Source organism: Orbicella franksi, chromosome 12 (assembly GCF_964199315.1).
Source record: "Orbicella franksi chromosome 12, jaOrbFran1.1, whole genome shotgun sequence".
NCBI classification, from domain to species: domain Eukaryota; kingdom Metazoa; phylum Cnidaria; class Anthozoa; order Scleractinia; family Merulinidae; genus Orbicella; species Orbicella franksi.
Genome location: NC_138156.1, coordinates 16,715,187 through 16,739,119, shown reverse-complemented (window position 1 = coordinate 16,739,119; position 23,933 = coordinate 16,715,187). Strand labels below are relative to the sequence as shown.

Below are 23,933 nucleotides of genomic sequence, written 5' to 3'. Positions count from 1 at the left end.
AATGCGTACTTGTGTGGGATTTCAGTCAAGTAAACATTAATGATTAGCATTATAGCAAATGTAATACATTTTGTCATGTTATAGTGGTAAATGTCGAATAAAGATTCCGTAGAATCCCAAGCTGCAGATGAGAAAACGGTTAGGAGAGAAACATGTTTGGACTTCTAGTTTCAAGGAAATTAGGGGTGCTTACCATTTGTCAGAATAAACCGATTGGGATGACCGGTGAATAATGGTAACAGCTTTTCCAAAATCAGCAAACCAGCCCAACGAAATGGCGCTTACCATTTGCAATTGTTTCCGGCTGATGAGAGACTGGAAACTGGAAAATTTAGCAAATGGTAAGGAAACTTCCACTGTTCCGTTCGGAATGTAAAAAGGGGACTACCCCTGTAGGTAGTCTACCATTCCGGAAGATTAGGGTGCTTACCATTCAGTAAAAAAATCCGGAAATTTCGGTTGGAAGTGAAATTGAACGGACATTTTTGTGGAAAATCTGTTCGGAAATTGTAGACTACCTCCATAGGTAGTCCTCTTTTTCCGTTCGGAACGGAACAGCAGAAATTTCCTCACCATTTGCTTAACTTCCCAGTCTCCAGTCTCTCATCAGCCAACAACAATTACGGGAAATCGAATTGCAACTGTAAGCTCCATCTCGTTTGGTTGGTTTGCTGATTTTGGAAAAACCCTTACCATTATTCATCGGTCGTCCCAACCGGTTTATTCTGTCAAATGGTAAGCTCCCTTACTGTTCCATTTGACTTTCAACTGAAATTTCCGCATTTTTTTGCTAAATGGTAAGCACCGTAGCTCTGTTAGGGTGCGGTGACACGGGGCTCTTTTTGTCGTGGTAAGTGACCCTTAAGTGAGTGTTACCAATATTTCCCCGATGTAAATTTCCCATGGTGAATATTTAAGGATTCGTCAAAAAGATCACACAAAGCACCCATGCATGACATTAAATGTGGTGGTGTTTTGACGTCCAAGTTATGAGAACCCATTACGATTCTCCATTTAAATGGTTTTCCTTCGTGATATTTTTTTAGCGTTATCAACATTAAGATTGTTGTAGATGTGGTAAAATTGCATTGTAAATCCAGTAAGAAGAAAAGCATATTGTTGCAATGCCTGTTCTGATAAGATGGTTGTAAGGGGAATGATGATCAGAAGAAAATTGTGTTCATACTAATTGCTCTGCATGAAAAGTACATCTACAGTGTACGTGTATCTTAGTTTCTGCATATGAAGTCAAATGAAGATCACAGAGTTAAATATAGAAGTGGAATGTTCCTCTTTCCATACCTCATTGAGCTTCACTGCTTTGGTTTCAAAGTTCTTGTTTAAGACTTAGCTTCCACAGAAACTCTTGGAAGACCATTGCTTAGTTCCATTTTTACAGTTTTATGCTGTATGTAAGAGCTGCATGTATGCTGCATGTTTTTTTGTTTGAAATGAATATTGCATGTCCCATAAAATTTATGTTCCCAGATATTTGAATGTAAAACAGTCCAGAAAACATTCTTTTCTTATACGGTTTTGCTCTTGGCTGTCTGCCGAAATGCTATCTCTGTGGGAGCACACCTCACTTTCCGCCTCCCCGCGCTCACGACCGTGTCATTCCAATGCAAACCCCCTTCCAATTAAAAACACTCGCCACTGTTTGCAGAAGTAAGGTTTTATCTGTCACTAAAATTAACGGAAGACGAAACAAAAATCACTTGGATGGTTTGTTTTCTCATTTAAGACCATGTGATATTCTTTAGAGAATTGTTCTTTTATCCAACTAAGGCAAACTGTTCATTCGTATACACGCGACTGAAAATTTGAAAGTAAGAATTCTCAAAAATATCATAACCTGGTCTATAATAAACGAAGCAAAAAGAAAACGAGAAAGCGAGTAAGATCTATTACAACACAACATATGGAGACCGATTACAAGATATGGAGACCGATTACAAACGTTCGAAGTTAATTGCTATTCAATGGACCGTTTCGGCTATACGGTGGCCATTTTGAATTATATTGTTTCCAATAGCTATTATGGGATGTTCAGTAGGCAAATAAATACTAATTCCCCCCCCCCCTTGAACATCCCATAATAGCTATTTGAAATAACAGAATTCAAAATGGCCGCCGTATCACCGAAAAGGTCCATTATACCTACTTCCTTAAAATCGTTAATGTACTACAAGTTTCAACTGGAACGTCACCCTCCGCCTTCAGTTTCCTATATCCCTCAATAATGCTAGTGTTTAATTTATTACTTAGTAGAAACCCAACACTTCTTTACTATTCTGTTTCAAACGAAAATCATTATAACTGAAAATAACGTGATTCAGAATATTCGCTTTAAATGAAGTAAAAAACAGAATAAAAGCACAAAGCAACATAACGCGCCTGTGCACGGTATTCTGTAGAAAAATATCACCTAAGGAAATGTAATTATATATAATTATATCTTTTTTGGAAAAAATGCCAGCAAACAAAAAGGTGTATAGCCTTTTTTTTGGTCAAGCAGTGAGCGCAACAAATGTTTATAACATGAACAAATGTGTATATCAAGTTACGACTTACTCGATTAAACGCCGGTTACCCTGTAAGTACGACTATAAGAAACGGCGACAAAAATTGCCATAGAATATATGGAATAAACATCGAGCTTAGCTAAAATGTAGAAACAAAGTATGCCTGGCCCAGCCGGGTTTAAAGGGTTTAAACAGTTTAAAGGGGGTTTAAAAGATTATAAATCGAGAAAATACAGTAATCTTGAAATGCCAGTTCAGTATAGTTGCTCGCGTTAGTTTCAGCGCGAATAACTTCCACTCTCGCGTATATGAATTTCGTTTTTGGTGTCTTCATACAGTTTACAAAACATTTCCTTCTAATAAAGTCAAACTGATATTCCCGTTACATCAATTACCGACTGGAACCTCATTAGCGATATGCCACTCTCGTTTCATAAATGATCGGACCAGCTCCAGGTTTACAATTACTTGTGTCGTATTCCATGTAGCTGTTGTATACATTAGTCGCACATTGAACGCTCAGGTCTGAAGTCAAAGGTGAATTAAAGTGTATGGAAAGGCTTTTTCATGGGTAAGGATACTACGCAAAACAATCTTTAAAGCGCAGTCAGCTAGCAAAAGTAAAGGCGAATCCAGACAAGGCAGGGATCCTCAATAAAAACGCGTTTGGCCAGATTTAAAAAGGAAAACATTCTGGATTCTCTACAGCGATGAATGTTGATTAATCAAGGCTGCTTCACAAATGTGACACAAATGTAGGGGAAAGCAAGTTTGACAAAGCAAACGTAGTAGGACTGTGGATAAGAAACCATTGTAATGTAGCTGATCTGGGCCGGCACTAATTTTGCGTTTTCGGCATGTTTTCAATTTTTTCCGGTTAACGTGCAGGCCTTACGAAGAGGAGAACTTGTCGATTTTTTGCTTGCATTACCGCGCTTATTTTTACGTCACACCTATGAAACACTGATTTATCTGTTACGTTTTCGCGATCTTGTTTTCAAGGGATGTCTAAATTCCAAGGTGATCTCTGATAAACTGCCTGTGGACATAAGTGAGAAGGGATTCTATATCTAAATTCACGAAACAAGACCGTCCATCAAAGTTTGGTTGTTTTCTTTGAACGCATAGAACGTTGCAGTGGAAGTATACATTCGAAGGCTTTCTGTAGAGACGGCCTTCGTATGACCACTCTCTTGCCATTTTGCAGACGATCACGAGATCTCCTGGTGGAGCAGGAATGGTTGCATTAGGCCTCAGTGTATTGCCACAACCAAAGCATACACTGGTCTGAGGAGGGCAGTATTGCAGAAGGTGAACAATAAACTGTCCTTGGCCAGGAAAAGGGAAACATGGGATGTTAAGCTGATGATGAGGCTGATTGGTTTGAAAAGACGTCTGAGAGGTCGACTGTGGCTGAAAAGACGTCTGAGGGGTGAACTGTGGCTGAAAAGACGTCTGAGGGGTGAACTGTGTCTGAAAAGATGTCTCAGGGGTCGACTGTGGCTGAAAAGATGTCTGAGGGGTTAACTGTGGCTGAAAAGACGCCTCAGGGGTCGACTGTGGCTGAAAAGATGTCTGAGGGGTGAACTGTGGCTGAAAAGACTTCTGAGTGGTGAACTGTGGCTGAAAAGACGTCTGAGGGGTGAACTGTGGCTGAAAAGACGTCTGAGGGGTGAACTGTGGCTGAAAAGACGTCTGAGGGGTGAACTGTGGCTGAAAAGACGTCTGAGGGGTGAACTGTGTCTGAAAAGACGTCTCAGGGGTCGACTGTGGCTGAAAAGATGTCTGAGGGGTGAACTGTGGCTGAAAAGATGTATCAGGGGTCGACTGTGGCTGAAAAGATGTCTGAGGGGTGAACTGTGGCTGAAAAGACTTCTGAGTGGTGAACTGTGGCTGAAAATACGTCTGAGTGGTGAACTGTGGCTGAAAATACTTCTGAGGGGTGAACTGTGGCTGAAAAGACGTCTGAGGGGTGAACTGTGGCGGAAAAGACTTCTGAGGGGTGAACTGTGGCTGAAAAGAGTTCTGAGGGGTGAACTGTGGCTGAAAAGAGTTCTGAGGGGTGAACTGCGGCTGAAAAGACGTCTCAGGTGTCGGCAGTGGTCGAACGAAGAACTGGGTTTGTTGAGGGAACATGAAACTAGTTGGAAAAACTGAGTCTGGACTACATTGGTTGGACGCAGTGGGGCCAACAAACAGCTGACTTGGGGGATATTGAGTCTGAACGGACTGGAAGAAGTTTGATGATTGCTGCGATAAAGCTTGCCCTTTGGGGGACACAGAGTGTGGCTGAAAACCATCGTTGCTGTTGTAGCCAAGTGCGACTCGAGACACCACTTTTGAGATTGGTTTTTTGTTTGCAACAGAACGTTCCCTGGGAGCACGTTCCCCTTTACGGCCCCTTCCTTTGGGCATTCCGTAAGCAACTGCCGCGGATAAATTGATCCCGCCCGAATTACACTTCGTACTAACCAGCCAACGAAGAAAATCTTTTAGACGATCTATGGCCAAACGTGCAGCCAGGGTGTGGGCACAGATTGAAAATGCGGCAAGTCCGGGACATTTTGCACATTCAGCTTTTCCGTTAGCAAACAGGTTTACCACGTGTGGATCTCTGGGATTTGACTTCGACGGAACAACGATTGTTTTTGCGGCATTACAGAATGATGTTCTTTATTCAGGGAATCCGCCTTATTCACCATTGCAGATAAAACGTCATGAGGTATCCAGTCGATTCCGATACTTTGAATTTCCTGCATAACGGGATGTGCTCCGCTTCGAAGGGCATTCGTGGCTTGGGTAACGCTTGACTGTTGCATTTCATCAATGTTAGCCTCGTGAATTTTTTGTAACACTGCTTTTCTCTGATCGACGCGCATTCGGCTCCATTCGCTTAGGACAACTTCTAGATACCGGAATTCTTCTCTCAATTTGTATTCCCCTCCTCCTACTGCTGCTAGCTCGACATCTTCCTTTTGGATCTTGACCAACTTCTGAACAGATGATGCAAAGGACTACTCATCCACTCTCTTCTTTCCATGCGATTCACGTGACACGAAGTCCTGCAATACATTGTTGGTTGCCTCTGAGCGGTTGGTTGTGAACTTTTCGGATGGACACGGCCAGTCCGGCTCTTTGACGAACTGAACTAATAACACAGTTCACGAAATCAGCGCTCTTGTGATTATGAAACCATTTGAAGAAATTCCGCCCATTTTGGTGTAGTGCTGACCATGGTTCTTCCAGCTGGCCGAGCTGTTTGGCAAACATATCTCTGCTCGAAGCATTTGCAAGCCCAGCTTCAAAGACAGTTCCTCTCTGTCTTCCAAATATGTCAGCGACAATAGTTTCCTTTACTATGCCACTTATTCCGAATTCCTGGAGTTTGCTTTCGACGTTCGCCTTCAGGTGAAGATCACATAGCAGATTTGTGGCCCTTTCAAAGTTGTTTCTGAACGCAATGACAAGAGCCTTCTCGCCATCAGTACCAAACGCTAAGACTTTGCCTAAGCCTGGGTTTAGTGATTTCAGGGCTCCGCTAAAAACTGAATATGTCTCTGTCGTTTTCTTTTCGTGAGTTTGGATGACAGGGTCTATCATTGAAGGGTGCTTGTCATCTTTTCTGTTTTCTAACAATAAGTGCTGATACGTGATGGGCGTCACATTATAGTCACCTATGTCGAATGTTGGGTTCACGGTGAAGGGTTTGAACTCGACTGGATTACAGCAAAATCTTACCATATCATTCAGAGTTCTGTCGGTTGTAAGGACACACATTGGCTCTGGGGCGACTCTTACGTCTCTTATGAATGCTGATTTCCGGTCGCTTGCTTGTTTTTTACAATCGCCGAGAAGACGAAACCACGGATCATGTTGTTTTCCTGCCCCAGAAATATTCTTCACGGGGACACTCGTTTTGTCTCTGGGCTTTCGACCAAAATCCTTTACTTGCTGTCTACCTCTGGGTAGTTGTCTTATGCCAGAACAGCCGGGCAGACCCCCAAGTTCTTCTGTGACTGTTTTGTAGACCACCTCCCTTGGCTTAGATTCTTCAGAAGCCGACTTCAGGAAAGTCTTGGTACTGGTCCAGGTTCTCTTGTATCCTGTCGACCGTGACTTGCAATTTCCATGTGGTCTGAGCTCAATTGAGTGTTCGGCGCCTCCTTTAAAGGAATACTGAACCAAACAATATCGATGCATCATACCATCAGGCCCTATAATGTGGTATATTAATATCAGTGATGCTTCATTTATTATAGGTTAGTGGCTTTTACTACTAACAGTTGGTATTTTAGTTTTAAGGTTGTCGACAGTGGACAATTTTTTACATCGCGAAAATGTTCTCCTCGATAGATTTTCTTCAAACTTCTATTGCGGACAGACGAATTACTTGTTTCAGAAATGAAAAAAAAATTGGGGGTCACGGACTTCGTTTTGCCTTTAGCGCGCCCTCGATGCCGTGACGTGGCGTGTGAATTTGCGTGTGTAGTAAGGATGCGCGGAAACAATTAGCGCGAGCCGGTGTCCTTAAGAGCAAATTGAGCCCTTTCAACTCGGAATTTACTTCATTTTACTTCTCGACATTGAAGTTGACAAAAGTTGCGCGATATTGCAGCGTGACATACCCGTGATCAAAATCAAATTCTGTCCTGTCTCGGCCGATTGAGAAAAAATATAGAGATTTCCGCTTTCAAAAGCAAACGCAAATCTTTAAATATAATTTATCTCTTTCTTTTATTTTATGTGATGGGCCTTTGCAACTGCACGGATAATAACAGCTCCAAAATCTTCGGACTGTTCTTTAGGGTAATCCTCTTGAAACGGCAAAATGCTTACAACCAAAATGGCTCAGGCAAGCAAATCTGTAACCTTGCATACGTGTTTGGTAACTCATCGGTTATGGAGTAATTCCGTCTCTAAAGAGCTATCGCACTACAGCATAGAGCGATGCCGGTCACATGACAGTCATTGCTCTATTATAATTTCAGTTTTAAGCCAAAGGATCACATTTTTCGGGGTTTAACGGCTAACGGTTGATCCCCATTGAGACCCTCACATCGGGTAGAAACCCCCGGAGAAACCCTTTATACATAAACGTCAAAAGTAACCTACCATAAATCACATCAGTCCTCTTCCTAAAGTCATTTAGAATCCCGTCTTTCAAGCAGAAGTACTCTGTCTTAAGCGTTAGAACAACAGCTGGGCCATTCATTTCTTTGCTAACGTCTTTGGAGACATTTCCACCTTTGTCAACAACAAAACGGAATTTCTTGTTACGGTTATTGAACCAGCAATCACAATCATCACACTTGAGATCCTCGATGGATTTCAATGCTTCGGTGTCTACAATGAAGGTTCTGTGGTGCTCGACATGGATAGGTTGTTGGATACAGGCGACGCTTATGGGAAGCGACGTTCCAACTGATCTAAGAAGATTTACAACTCTCAGCGGTCCAAGAACCTCTGTTTTCTTTGTATATACAGGAAGTTTGGGGTTGTCTTTATAATACTCAGTGACACGAAATGCTTCATCCCCGCTGCTACTGTCACTTTCTTCGTCACTTGAGTATTTCCATTTACTGCAAATTACAAAGGAATGACCAGAATAAAGATTAATAAGGACAGGAGAGTAAGTGAGAAGCCTTTCTTCATTCATGAAACAGTTACCTAAGGACTCCCTAGCTAATACACAAAAGGCCACCAGAGAATATCGATCATCGTTCAAAGGAAAATATATTTGCCCGGCGGCATTAAGAAGCTTAATATAGACATTGTTGGATGTAAATGAATGAAACACTAGCGAAAGTTTCAGTTTTCGCTTTAGTATCCCACAGTAAAACCGTGAATGAAACAAATAACTAGCAAACCTGTCTTGTACTGACGTCCGCCGGAGAGCAAAGTGAATAGTTTTATATAAGAAACTGATTGCAAATATGCCCTATTCATGCAGACTAGAATGTTTTACACTCAATGTTAATTAATGAGCTGAAATCAAACAACGCTAAAATGACTTCTCACTTAAAAGAATGGTTTCATGGCTATTCAGAATTATTCTTGTATCTATCCGATATCTATTCGGTTCACGAAATCTGCCTCAGTCTTTACTTGAGCTTCTTGACATTATAAACGTTGAGATAGAATACCTTGTCTTTGGTGAAGGCATCTGTTGGTCTGCTGATGTGGGAATCTGGGACCCGGTAAGATCAACGATGTCTCGAATCATTGCGACAATGTCCCCGCTGTGTAACAAAACGTATATCGTATTTATTCGAAAGCACTACTATATCTGTCCTTTTTTGGAGTAATACAGTCATTTTTTTCAACAAACTAAAATCAAATTAAAATAACTGGAAAAATATAAACAAATACATCAAAAATTAAAGTACATATCTGGCCTAACTTACATGTAATTATGCCTTGCCTTGCAATGTCTTACATGTAAAATCATGAATACACAGTTGGCACATTAATTTACGCGATGAATGAATAAAGCTATGGAAAGTTTCAGCATCTTAGGATAAATACCCTTTTTAAGCCCGAGATTGAGCCTGATTGGTGGGTGGAATCCACTTCCTTGTTCATCCGGGGCCGGAAGTCAACAAATAAACTGCATCTGGGAGTTTCTTTTAAATATATAACATAAGAAAAAAGACAATTAAATTATTAAGTTCATGAGGTAACATATTACCTGGTTTCTGGTGAGGAAATACTTTGTACGGTGATGTAGAACTCAGGTAATGAGTAAGATCAACGACATCTTCAATATCTTCAAAGCGGTTTCCGCGTGAGAGAAGCAATTATAAAAGTATTGTTTTTTTCTTAAACAATGAGTACTAACTCAATTTCTTCACATCAAAAAATAATGCACTTTATAATTTCTGTTGTAAGGGAGAAGGCGAACACCTTTGTTTGTCTAAGGATATTCAGATACACTCGTATTTCTACCGACCTGTCTAAACTGCCGTCATCTTTGTTTCTTGTTTCTTTGTTTCTTGATCCCATCACATCCGCAAATTTGTTTTCTCTAGTTGCTGGGTCGTCCCTCAAAAATTAATTGCAACGATTCCCAGTCAGTGTCAGCGACCTTTATTATTTTCTCCAATTAATCAATTAGAGCAAAATTTGCCGAATATACGTCTTTTCACATGGATAATGAGGGCCGGGGACGCGTCGAAGGGCAGTTGGACAGAACGGTAGGTCCCGCTTTTTGAAAGAACAATGTATGAGCTTAGAGTTTTCAATGTTGTACCTCCCCTTAAAGCAAAAGCAATCATTCTTACCTGTTCAAGCTGGCGTCACGAGCTTTTCTCTTTCTATGACTCAGAGCGGATCCTGAAGCATTCTGAACTTCGTTCTCGTCAATCTTGGGAGAATAACTAAAAACAGTTCAGGTGAATTAGTGTCTAATTTCAATATACTTAGTGTTAGTATTAATTTATCGTGAAGGTAATCAAGCATCTGAACTTTATATTTCAAAAGCCGTTCTAGAACTGCAGCATTGGAGTTCCAATTTATGAAGCCCGATTTGCGCTCCCACCACTGACTGAAGAGGATTCCACTTACCCTCTAACCTGCTAAAAGGGTTTTGAGGGGAAACAATTCTGCGCGAAGGTAAATACATTTTGGCAAGGGAACAGGGCTGAGTTTGACCTTCGGATGAACGGAGGGTGGGGAAGCTTTCCCGAGATCCATCATCAATACCTGTTGACATCGTGCACAGGTTTTCCCAAATTGTGACATGGTATAGATCCTGTACCGTCCTCTACTTTGTTGTTGTCATGATCAGCCTTTGTATTGGTACTGCAAAAAAGGAGAAAATTGGCCTATTGTATAGTATTGCACTCCTTTTTTAGAATTTAGCAAAATAGAAATTATAGAAGGTCGATTAGGATTACACGCAGGGATCTCCTTTTAATTCTACGGAAACTGAACAAATAAGTCATACTAATTAAGTTCATTCCTACCACTGCAACTATTTTATTCAGCATTGAACCTCCCTTCCCTTCCCCGGCTAGGATCATCATTTGTGCCTGTCTAAGCTGAAGTCACGTGCAGACTTGATAATTGATGTGGATCCTTCAGCAACCCCAACTTTGCTTTCATAGGTCTTAGAATCACTGTATAAATTGAATTAAGTTAGTGTCGTCAGTCATTACTGAATTAATTGATCCTTTGTTAACAAAAACATCATTTAAACGTCACAAAAACGGAAAAAAGTGTCGATTTCACTTCGCGAGAACCCAAATGTACTTTCCGCTTCTCAGACGGTTTGTTTTTAGTCCACACGAACCTGATTATATTTCTAACTACTTATCTCATAAGCAAATCGACTTTAGGCTAGATCAATTGGTATCCTTATTGGATTACTTCCTGGAAAAAATGTTTCCCAAACAAAGGAGGCTGTTAACACATTCATGATTTCTTTTTCAAAAGTAAGAAGTACACGCAAGTTACTGTGAAAACTAAAACGGATGATAGACGCCCCGAAAGAAAACCAATGCACGACACGTTGGCTCTTGAATGGTTTTCTTTCTCTCGAAATGTTTAATTGCTTTTTTGATCCCTGTGGGAGGCGCGGTGGCCTCATGGTTAGTGCGCTCGTCTCCGGATCGAGCGGTCCGGGTTCGAGCCCTGGCCGGGGTCATTGTGTTGTGTTCCTGGGCAAGACACTTTACTCTCACAGGGCCTCTCTCCTAAGTGTATAAATGGGTACCGGCGAACTTAATGCTGGGGGTAACCCTGCGATAGACTAGCATCCCATCCAGGGGGGAGTAGAAATACTCCTAGTCGCTTCATGCTACGGAAACCGGGATAAGCTCCGGCCTGATGGGCCACTTGGCTCGCATGCAGACTTTACCTTTACCTTGATCGAGCAACGCGCTTCAGGCCGAGATGCTGAATTGATATTCATCGCAATATAAGCTAACAAAATTTTGGCTTCTCATTTTAGTGAGGAAAATTCATATTTTGGCGAAAAAATTGTTTTCCACCAGACCCCGCGTTTTCCACACCCCGCGTTTTCCAGACACCGCGTTTTCCACACCCCGCGTTTTCCACATCCCGCGTTTTGCACACCCCGGAACCCCGTACCCCGGGACCCCGTACCCCGTACCCCTTACCCTGGCACCCCGGCCCCACATTTTCCACCTAGCCGCTGCGTTTCTCCGTTTTGGTGTCACATTTGTGCATGCAAATGTGTGCATGCAAATGTATGCATGCAAATGTGTGCATGCAAATGTATGCATGCAAATGTATGCATGCAAATGTATGCATGCATACATTTACCACGGTCTTCGGCGCTCCGTCCGCCATATTGGATTCTTCAAGAAGATGGCGTTCTTTCGCAAACGTTGTGCTTTTTCACCAATTTGATACGGTGTGAAAGTACCTATCAGTACTTAAGTTCGTTGTTAAGATTCTGAACTGGCATGTGAGCATGCATGAACAGCAAGAAAGTGTTTCTGGAGAGGTAAGCCATTGTTTATCTCGATCGCCATCTGACAATATGACAAGTCTCAAATTTATTAGTGTTTTGGAGATTCAAGGACATATTACGAAGAATGATTTACTAAGAACGTGCTCTGGATACTTATTCTTTTGGTTAAAACATACTTCCTGTTCGTGTAAATGGACGTGTTCAACAAAACGGGCAGGTAATAGGCCACGTTCGATATATCAATATTCTAGCATGTGTCCGAGGATTTCTGGACAAAATTTTCAAGTTTCTTGTGTCCCTCAAATCCCAAAAGATACTCGGTTACAAAGAAATTATTTTAAAAGAAAAATAAATGCTATAACTTGACGTTTCGACGTTATCTTGTCGCCATTATCAATGCAGTTTAAAGTCGTTCAGTTCAGTTATAGTTATATGCTAGCTTAGGTGTTAACAAGGAATCCATCAAAAGTTCGAGTAACAAGTGGACTAATACTTTGTACCGAGATTATTGGAAACTTCTGTGTGACTCTTTTAAATATCTTCTCAAAAGAAATCATTTCTAACAACACCAAATGTAGAAAATAAATTTTGAAGTAATATATGAAACACTTGAAAGTACTGGTGAAATGAAACTGATGATGAAATTTTACCCGTCTTATACCTGACAATTCCTCTGAACTTTGAAATTTACTTGCTCGAGTTTCCCATGAGAAAGTGTTTTTGGTGTTATTTCACGGACTGTAATATACTTAAAGTTATTCTGGTACAAGGTTTGTGTCCATTAAAAACTGAAATTGTTTGAGTCAAGAAGAATGTGACGAACAATGTCAGGTAATAAAACATTCGTGTGCTTAAGTTTTTTTTTTCCTTTTCCTTTTTCTGCTTCTTGGTTAGTCTAGTACACCTTGTATTTTGTACGGATTATTGAAACATTACATTTTCAGCAACATGTGTAAGGGTATATATATAACAATATTTTAATTAAGTTGACAGTTACTTGTGATAATACATTGTTCGTGGCTAGTCTTATGCAGCTCGTTTCGTCCCGGCCAAGGGACTCATCAGAGACCTTTCTGCTTGGCAAACTCATTGGGCATCGCGCCCAAAGTCCCGTTTGCTAACAAAATGATGACAGCAATCTCACCTCATATCGCATAAGGATTCTCTCATAAGAATATTTTAATTCTCGGAAATATGGCATTGCATGATATAACTTACAAAAAACACCAGGTGACTACGGAGGAGTACTGTTATTTTATCATGTTTCAAGTATACTTTAAAATCAAATTACAAATATAGTAAAAATAAGGCAAAGTTGATATTTGTTACAATGGCCCAGTACTGGAATATATTCGTAACAACCTATATAAACTCGTCCAAACATGACCCGCCTAGATTAGCTCAGCTATCCGCGGGCATGTTACAATTGTAATTTTAATTTGAGAACAAATAAAATGTATATGTATCTATATGTATATATGTATATGTATCTATAAACAAGTCTAACACTTGAACAAAAAATGCCCAAAGAGATTTGGTTCAGAATTGCTATGAAAAAAGATATTTCATCCAATTCGCAATTCTGTTCATTTGTTAATTCTCTATCTATAATTTTTCGAATCAGCTTGCTTTGTTATTCGCCTGACGATATCCTTGTAATCCTTGTGGCATATTGCGTTACAGCATATTGCGTTACAGCATTATCTTCTCTCCTGCATCTTAATTATCTATATCTTAGATCTTTGATGCACTTCTTTTCAAATTAGCATTTCTCCCGTATTATTTCTAGTTGTCAGATGGCAAACGTTTTCAAATTGCTTGTCTGACTATGTACGCATTGCGTATCTATTTTATATGACTTTTGTTACTTAACATCATGAAATGAGGCCCACACTGCTTTATGATCTGTGAAGTGTTTCTAAAACACCTGTCTGTATATCTACAAATTAAGTGAGATATGTTTGTACATATGTGATCAAGTACTGTTTTGTGGTCAGTTGTACAACTTGATATCCACTGTTTCTAATGCTTGCCCCTTACTAGTAAATTATGTCAAGGTCCTCTCTCTGTTTCAATGAGCCAGTTGATATTGAAGTCTCCAACAATGATAATATTATCTAGTGAAATGCCGTTTAATACTTCAGAGATTGCTTGACAAAGGTGTCTTACAGGTACCTTTGGTGAGCGATATATGCCTAGTATTGTTCAATCCTTGTGGCTGGTAATCTCAATTACAGTAACCTCAATACCATGTATGTTGTGACAGTAGGGATACCCAGATAGGTACCGGATTCTGTTATACACAGCTGTACCACAATAAGGTCTTGATGCATTATTGGAAACAGGATTATCAGTTCGGAAGAGAGAATAACCAGCCATGCCATACAACTCATTATTATCTTGAGAACTAAATCTTGTTTCTGCAAAAATGTTAACATGAGCACTTGAATAATTTAAGTCTGTGAAGAGACCTTGTATTAAGAAAACACAGTTTAAGAAGGGATGGTGTTATGTCATATAGAGGGGATATGCAAAGCTTGAGTTTTGCAATTGTTCTTAATCTCTCCATTTCCCTCTTAACATCTGTATTAACAGCAATCTTGCTTTCACACTTCACTGGTTTCTTTGTCTGCAGTCTTTTCAGTATTACATATATCACTTATACGTTCATTACAGCTAGCTTGAGAATTATCTTCACTCTCAGTTTCATTTTGTAAGTTTATATTACAGCTTGCCACCCTGTCTTCACTAAAGGATGTTTCTTGTTCTCTATAAAGGTTACTGTTATCAGCCAGTCAGTTTGCTGTTTGTAAAATTTTTATATGGTCTTGCATTTAAAGACTGTGCTGAAGCTTTATATTGCAATCGCCTTTTTAGTTCAACTTTTATTGTTCCACTCTCTTGGGGTAACCGTGGTAAAATGTTAACAGTACTATTAACATCTGCTGGTACATTGACAACATTTCCTCGGGGTTTGAAATAATTTTTTTCGTTCGGAAGCCAGTTGGTGACTAACGGAAAAATTTTGGACTCCAGATCGTAAATTTTGGTCGCCAACTTATGTTATAAACAACTTACACAAGAACACAATTTTATACGTTACTTTTCATGCAAGGAAAGTCACAATTGAAGAGCGAAACAATTAGAAACAACATGAGTAACACTTAGTTATAAAGCTACCGTTGTTCTCAGGTGATATGTCTCTGGTCCGAAGGTGATGGTTGTCTCCATTGTCATTTTAAATGAAGCGAAGCATAAAACGTTTCAAGTCCGTGGTTTTCATTGTGAGACAAACACGGGTCCTTGCGTATTTTCCCTTTGCTACTTCTTCGAAATGCCGTTCATTATTTTCGACTTGCTTTCCAGGAAGGATTCAAAGTTTGGATTAACCTTTTGGCTGAATCTTCATTCCCCGCACGTAAAAAACTCACGTAATTCCCTTATCTGCCGCCATTTTCGCGGCAAATGAAAAGCGCATGTTGTTGAAGTGCACCTGCGATCCCAGTTTCGGAAGAAGCCGCTGAAACAATATGGCGCGCCTTGAACGCAGTATCGACGTGTCGAAATACATTCAAATTTTTTCGATTATCTTGTAATATTCAGACATTATTTTACTGGGAACGGAAAGGTGAGTTGTATACTAACTACCATATCCGATTGATTTCCTAATATAAAGATTTAAAAACAAAAGTTGTGTCATGGTTTTCTTTAGTTATCGGACAAAACGCGAGTCGCCAGCTGGCGACCAGTTCTGAAAATTTAGTTGCCAGTGCTCAATTTATGGTCGCATTGGCGACCAGTGAGTTGCAATTTCGAGCCCTGTTCCTTTTATTTTCAACTGATTTCCTCTTGGAGCTTGCATAAGCTTTTGAAAAGCTAATCTAGGCGCTAGAAGTCTGCACTCCAACTCATTTAAATCATACTATATTAGCTGCACAGGGTGGTATTTTGTTTTGAGATTTTTGTCACAAGACTGACAGATCCATTTAATATTATCAACACTGATTTTATTTAGTAAATATTTTCCTGCATTAGTGTTGGAAAGTCTTAGCTTTTCAGCAGCAACAACACTGTCTATACCACAACTAGTCACAACAAGAACAAATGTACAGTGGACCTCTAGAAACAACAGCATGAATTTTTGGATTTCATCAGTAATGGTTAAATTAGTGGAAATACTTTTGCGATACTCTCGTTGTGGTAGCAGTCTCTTTTCCCTACGTTCAACAGATTCATTTGCAATTTTTTTTCTTTCTGATACTGACATTTGTTTGCCAGTCTCTTTTCTCTACATCCAACAGATTCATTTGCAATTTTTTTCTTTCTGATACTGACGGTTGTTTGCCAATCTTTTTTCTCTACATCCAACAGATTCATTTGGAGTTTTTTCTTTCTGATACTGACGTTGCCTTGTCAGTCTCTTTTGTCTGGATTCCAAAGATTCATTACCATTTTTTTCTTTTTGATACTTAGACTGACTCGCAAGCCTTTTTTGTCTTGATTCAACAGATTCACTTGCACGTTTCTTTCTGCTGTTTTCACGCATTTGTGCCAGCCTTTTTTGCCTAGATTCTTCACTTTCATTTGCCCTTCTCTTTTTCTCATATTCATGTTGTACAATCAGCTGTTTTTCCATACTTGTTGACACATTTCTGCTATTTCACCCGAACACTTTCGTTTTCTGTTAATGACTTGTTTTGGATTATTTTTAACACTCAAAGACAACTGATCATTCTTTTGGCTACTGTGAACATTTTCCAGTTCAAGTTGACAATCAGAGATAAAGACACCTTTAATTTCAAAAGGAACATCCTCTGTTTCTAAGAAAGACATTTGAAAATATGATACAAGGTTTTAAAGGCCTTCAATGCTGAGCAAAGTACATTTCCCAAATCAGTGGGGCATACCATAAAAATCCTTTGGATGAGAGTCGAACATTTTAAAGCTTTGTTCAGAACTTTTAAACAGTGCAACTGCACTGATGCCAGCAGTTAACAAACAACAATTGTAGTTTAATCTCACTCTAGAACTTGAAAATACTTCTACCAGTGAATTTTGAAGAGTCATGTATGGGCCATCATTTGACGTCATGAACAAACTTCCAGTTAATGAATCACTGTATTTTAATGTGTATACTTTGTTGTACAGTGAAACAATGCATGGAACATCAGTTAACAGCAAATAATCATTTGCCTGCACAGAATATCTTGTAGAAACATGTAGATTATTTCCAACGGTCAAAATATTGTTCAAAGTGGAAGAAGACCATTCACTGATATGTTCTATTTGATGCTTGCCAGCATTTTCACCAAAGAATGCTTCATTTCCTTGACTGTAGTCAGCAGACACTGTTCTCATCGGGTCAGTGAGATCAAATATCGTAGGACCCGGATTTTCCTCCACATCATTTGCCTGTCTTATATTGAGGCAATGGAATATAAACATTGTAGCACATTATTTGTGTAAACCAAAACACTACTTGATTCCATCAAACGATCCTTAAAACGCGCTGAGGTATCTTTTGTTTTCACGAAATTGTCATGAGAGCTGATCCTTGAACGAAATTGGTGAATGGAGATCCCCATATTTTCTTCTGATCGAGTCAAAAAGCACTCTAAGTTTGGGACACTTGTGAGGCAGTCTGAGACAATTTGAAACTCTGTCGTACAACCCGCACAAATCAGTAAGACAAATATATAAATATGGCTTTTATAGACGAGAGTGCAATGACTCCGTGCAATATAGCTGGCACAACTCGCTTAATACAATAAAAAAAAAGTCAGAAAGGAAGACGACTTCTCCTTACCTTGTAAATTAATCGCACCGAGAAAACAAGTCGAAATTCGCCAAAGGCAACAGTCGAGAAGAGTAATGGCCGCCACACACAAACACACGGCAGCCCAGAAGGGTCACCAACCATTTTTGTTTTTGTTTTGTTTTTTAATTTTTTTTGTTTTTTTATTTTAATTTTGTATTTTTAACTTTTGTTTATGTTTTTCTTTTTTCATTTTGTTTTTGTAATTTCTGTTTTAGTTTTCGTTTGCCTTTTGTTTTAATTTTGGCTTCTGTTTTGTGGTTTTTGCGTTCAAAAAGGAAACAAAACCAAAAACGTTAAACAAAAGCAAACAGGAGAAAAACAGAGACAGGCCTACACGGACTCCCAAATTTTAAAGCTAAATTGCTACAACTGTGTACTCTCGTGCAAGCTGCCAGGATAATGCCCTCTGACAGTGTATTGAGATTTATATATCAAGACAGTGTCTCAAAGTTCGACCAATAGGTACAGCTGTACTATGAACTAAATAGACGCAACGTGGCGAGCTTGTTAGCAATGAACGGAGCTAACAAATAGCTAATCTAAGAGAAGCTAAGATATTTTGCTAGATTATACCGCGAGATAGAAGCTAAAATACAGACATGAATAGTGTTTGTGCAAACTGCTAGAATAAGGGAACGTTCATTCATGAATTGAGCATTCAGTATTATACTATTGTTTATCCTGTTGGATTGCGTGACAAACGTCAACAGCCTAACCCTCAAGGGGTTAAAGCGGTATTGATGTCACTATTTCGTTATTCAAACTAAGAGTAGATGTAATGCAACCAGGTAAAAGATAACAAAAATACGCAAACAACAATATGGCGTAATTGAGGCGGACGCAGCCCTGTGGCAGGTTTTACGCGACTTCATGATAGGTGCACAAACTAAAAGCCTCACTTATTCCCCCACTAACGTGGGAACAGAGCAAAAGTATTGACAGAGCCTTTCTTATCTCCCCAGCACAGCACAGGCTGGATCGGACAAGATAAAGGCTAGGATACAAGATGACAAGACACAAGCAATGCCAAAGCTTGGGGGAAGTCGCTACGCAGACTTAACCGCCACAAATGCATGCACGGCATGCATCCCCCCAAAGCAAGGCCGAAACTAAAGAAAATTGCCTGATACGCTAGCCATTTTTGGAGCGGCAGAAAGTAACACTGATTCTGGAGTGCGTATATAAATCTGGTAACAATCGGACGACCAGCGACCTGACACCTTAATTAACCAGTCTGGTAGGCACGTAGCTGTAGCAGCGGGCGCCGCTCCTCTACGAAAGCTGTGACCCTTAAGGCTCTCTTGTGGGAGTCCCGCGCTTCTTGCAGAATCCTGAAATTCGTGCGTGACAGAGGACCGGGTGAGGTAACGACGGAAATAGGACAAAGGCCCCGAACGTGGTTTCGCTAGGAGAGAGTATTGTTGCATTGCTGAGACAGGGCACAACAAAGAAGGATAACGGGCAACGATGAGGGATTGCCCTGCCCTAAAACTATCCGTTTTTGAAGACTTAAGGGTAACAAGCAAACGCTGTGGGCAGGCCAGCCTGAGACTAGGACAAAACGTAACGCATTCCTTGGTAAGATTAAACTTAGAACTGAAACTGTGTACCTCCGGATAGGTAAACTCGCTACACCTAAGAAAGGCGAAAAAGGCAAGGGTGAAGGCAGCCCATGTCATGGAGAAATTCCTTAGCCCCAGCCAACTACGTAAGATGGGGCGAATGGATAATAGTACGCCCGGAGTGACAGGTTGTCTCCGGATACGAGGAGACCCTTGATAACGGAGAATTCTCCTTAAAATCTTTTTTAGGAGGAGTCGTCCCCTTAAAGGGTCTTTGTAACTAGAAATAATCTGGAGATTGCGAACGGCTGCTAAATAAGTCTTAATTGTACCATGGCGAACTGTACGGGCCAAATAGGAAGCAAAATAGACCAGAGTTCCCTCTGATGCTGGGAGAATGTCACCTGTCGGAGTTGTTAGCCTGTTCATGAGACAAAACTGAATGAAACGCTTCTCTCCAGAGGTATACATGCGGTTTGTGTTCCACAAAAAGGCCCAGTTGGCATACTTAAAGACTTCATCTTTCAGAGAGTCATGAAGGAAGGCAGGATGGTGCAGGGGGTCTGGTCGGCACCGGGAGCGAGTTCCCTGAATCGTTGAACCTGAAAACGGGACAGGGCGTCAGCTATTTCGTTGTTCACCCCGGGGACGTGACGAGCCCTAATCAGGAAATTATGCTTCATGGAAATAAGTACTGAGAAACGAACCAGATCCATGGCCCTAGAGGCTTTGGAATGGCCCGAGTTAATGATAGCAACAACACTCTGGTTATCACACCAGAATTGAAGGCGCTTGCCGGAAAATTGGGGGTACCATAGTGCGCAGGCAAGAACAATAGGGAAGAGTTCTTGCCATTCAATACTTAACCCTTTGGTCTTGTTAATGAGTAAATGAGGGGGCCACCTGCCCTGGAACCATTTACCATTGAAAAAGCCTCCAAACCCAACTGTACTAGCTGCATCAGTATATAGCTGCAGGTCGGGGGAAGAGGTGACCCAGGAATCAAGGATAAAAGATCGCCCGTTCCATTGGGCGAGAAATACTTTCCACATTTGAATATCCCTGGAAAATTCCTTGTTCAAACGGATATGATGAAAATGATTTTTTTTTCCCCCGGGTGAGGTTTATGATGCGCTGAAGGAAGGTTCTACCCGGGACTACTACTTTGCAGGCGAATTGCAGAGTACCGATAACGGATATTAGGCGACAACTCTTGCAGGAGTTTGAACAATTCACGAGAAGAATGCGCCTCCAATACATATATCACGGCCAAGATAAAGAACCACATCCTTTTCATGTCAAATCAAATTGGATGCCTCGGGCTCAACAATCAATCACCCTTGAAAGCTATTCAGAAAGTGTCAAAACACAACTTGTTGACATCAGAATCAATAAGCCCAAAAATAATTTGTGACGCAATGAGATGGCAGCTTTAAAAGAGCTCAAGAATAACTCTGCCATAAACCTCGAAAAAGCGGACAACGGAACAACAACGGTCATCATGAATAAATCAAACAAAATACAAGAGGCTGAAGTGCAACTCGAGAACAGAGAGCACTATAAACCTCTCGGAGCACCGATGGTGAACACCACACAAACAAAGGTCAACCATATCATTGACAAACTGCATCGGGGCAAACACATCGATGACATGACAAAACTAGTGAGACAATCTCAGATAGTGCAGAGCGCAATTGATAGCTCTGGTACAGTAGTCCCATAAGTACTCACCCCTACTCGATTCACTTCCGGTTTGTGTCTATCTTGGTAGTCTGCTACGGCTTTTCCCCTTTGCAGTGTGTATGTTTCAAGGTTGTATTTTCATTCAAGGTCCAAACATTACGCACAAATTAATTACTACTGGTGCTTTAAGTTGATTTTCGTTCATTTTAAATTCAACAATACGCTGAAGCAGCAAACGTGACAATTTAGCTCTTCACGCCAACTTTGTAACTTGATACTTTTGTTTTCCTCGCAAAGCCATGTAATATGAAACCCCTGTTTTCTCCAAAACATACGGAAGATGTCCTTGTTTTTTGGAGATAAATGAAAGAAAGTTAAATATCTGATGTAGTGATGAAGAAACGGAACAGAGACGATGTTTTACTAAAAATGCAAATTTTTACCGATGAACAAGAACTAATTTAATTATCAGATAGTCACGAAATACCACTTTCTTTTTCTGTTGCCACCTTTGTTGTTAACAATAAAACAATTCAAAATTAACACACAACGATATTGATGGCTGAGAAGCTTTTCAACGAAAAGTATTGAAGATAAACAGCGCTACTTGGCCGATATGAATGAGTCTCCTCACAGACTGATTAAATTAATTTGCGCTTTCATTAGGTGCCACGGCGTCTGCAGCAATATTTGAGCATTTTCCTGGTTTCTTTTGTTACAAATTCACAATTTGCGGAGTATTAACGCCACTAACTTGAGAACTTTTTGGTCTCTCTTACAGACACAATTAAGGCAAGAAATAAACAAGTCGCTAAGGAGAAGCAATATATTTGAACTCTGACAAGCACACTATTGTAGATTGAAAACAGCAGATGATATCTGTTGAACCGACCTGTTTGTAATTCTAAAAGCTACGCAGCCACAGTAACGTTTCACTTTTGCAATAAAAAGGGACAACTGGCGCTACCTGAAAAATAACTGCCGTCCTTGGTCACATGACACGATATATAAAATACTGCGTGTAAAGATAGTGTATAACACTAACAATGCTAGAACGCATGCGTCTTACATGTTGAGCTCTACCATAAGGAAAACCACTCAACATTTGTGCGTGATTCCGTATGCAATGTATCCTTCACCTAATATAGAGGCCACGAACCCTAACTAATCTACGCATGCGTTTAGGGCAAATTAGTTTTGTTCTAAGGAGAATGGTACCACAAGGAGAGCAAGGGGTTACCTGAAACAAATATATAGCTTTGCGATGTTCAAAGTTAAGCGACGGCGATGGAATGTGTTTTACGTAGAGTACACATGTACCTTTCCCACCCTACTCCCACTACTTCCCTGCCTCTAGACTAATTAATTAATTGAAATTAATTAATTAAACAAACATTAAAGTTTACACCTTAGCGCCATAGGGCCATAGTGCCATAGCGCCATAGCGCCATAGCGCCATAGCGCCATAGCGCCATAGCGCCATAGCGCCTTAGTTCCTTAGCGGCAGGCAACCCCCATAACCATCCCATTAGTGCACTCTGCACTAAAAATGGCTTTCTCAAACCACCAGCCCGCCTAGAATTCCTGTCTTCTACACGCTTACAAAAATCCACAAACCTATTCTGGTCGGAAGACCGATCACCTCAGTTTGTGACGGCCCAACTGAAAGAATATCCTCTTTTGTGGATACATTGCTACAGCCTATCGCACAAAAAACAACAATCCTACATAAAGGATACAACTGATTTCATCAACTTTATAGAAAAAACAAAGATAGGCCAAGACACAATTTTAGTAACAATGGACGTTTCTAACTTGTACACAAATATACCACAAGAGGAGGGAACAGAAATAGTATGCAAAGCTTATGAGACGTTCCACAACTATGATCCTCCGATTCCCACACACTATCTAAGGGAAATGCTTGGTGTAATCCTAACAGAGAACTCATTTGAGTTCAATGGAAAAAATTATCTCCAAACCCATGGTGTCGTAATGGGCACAAAGACAGCAGTGTCTTTTGCAAATATATTCACGGTGGAGATCGAAACAAATTTAATCCAACAAAACAATACCAAGCTAAGTGAATGGAAACGTTACTTTGATGACGTTTTCTCCCTTTGGGACTGTAAAAGAAATGAAGTGGATCGTTTCATTGAACAAGCTAACACATTCCACCCAACAATAAGATTCACGGCCGAAATATCAGAGAGCGAAATAACTTTCCTTGATACAGTGGTGTTCAAAGGAGAGAGATTCATAGAAAAATCTATCCTGGACATCAAAACTCACTACAAGCCGACCGAAACCTTTAATACACCCATTTTACCTCGTGCCACCCCCCGGGGGTAAAAAGAGGCTTTATCAAAGGCGAAGCAATAAGACTGCTTAGAACAAACTCTTCAAAAACAACATTTGAAGAGTGCTTTGCAAACTTCAAACGACGCCTCGAAGCACGCGGGTATCCCAGGAAATATATAGAAAGGTCCCTGTCAGAGGTCATCTTTGACTCAAGACGATCGGCTCTTAAACCGCAAAAAGATAAAACGGCAGAGAGACTATTGCCTTTTGTCACTACATACCACCCTGCAGTAAAGAAACTTAACAAAATCGTGATGGAAAACTGGAGTTCCATAGAAAATCAGCCGCTGCTGAAAACAATTTTGAAAAAGCCTCCGATCATATCTTACAAAAGAGGTAAATCTAAGACATGTTTGGAAGAGCAAAACTGTAATCTGAAGGCTTTTTATAATGCGACGCAACCACAAAAGCCACAGTGGGAGTCTGTGCAGGTCTGTCTCTGTTTTTTCCTGACAAAAATTTAAGAAACAAAAACGGAAACAAAAATTAAGAACGAAAACAAACACAAAAATTAACAAAACAAAGACGAAAAAAAAAAAACAAAAATT

General features: G+C 40.3%; 3 protein-coding genes and 1 pseudogene across 3 annotated transcripts; 1 reads left to right on the top strand and 3 right to left on the bottom strand.

Moving 5' to 3' along the window:
* Positions 1-5,523: 5,523 nt before the first annotated feature.
* Positions 5,524-8,951, bottom strand: LOC145462400 (uncharacterized). Its single transcript, XM_081445920.1, has 3 exons — positions 8,669-8,951; positions 7,638-8,104; positions 5,524-6,739 (listed from the first exon to the last, which is right to left on the bottom strand). The coding sequence occupies exons 1-3, from the start codon at positions 8,746-8,748 to the stop codon at positions 5,571-5,573; spliced, it is 1,716 nt and encodes a 571-aa protein (XP_081302046.1). The 5' UTR covers positions 8,749-8,951; the 3' UTR covers positions 5,524-5,570.
* Positions 8,952-18,888: 9,937 nt separating this feature from the next.
* Positions 18,889-19,812, bottom strand: LOC145462255 (uncharacterized). Its single transcript, XM_081445758.1, has one exon. It carries the CDS (start codon positions 19,810-19,812, stop codon positions 18,889-18,891), a length of 924 nt encoding a protein of 307 aa, XP_081301884.1.
* Positions 19,813-19,865: 53 nt separating this feature from the next.
* Positions 19,866-20,393, bottom strand: LOC145462254 (uncharacterized). The gene has a single exon (XM_081445757.1). The coding sequence runs from the start codon at positions 20,391-20,393 to the stop codon at positions 19,866-19,868; it is 528 nt and encodes a 175-aa protein (XP_081301883.1).
* A 2,211-nt stretch (positions 20,394-22,604) lies between these two features.
* On the top strand, positions 22,605-23,883 carry LOC145462443 (uncharacterized; annotated as a pseudogene).
* Positions 23,884-23,933: the final 50 nt, after the last annotated feature.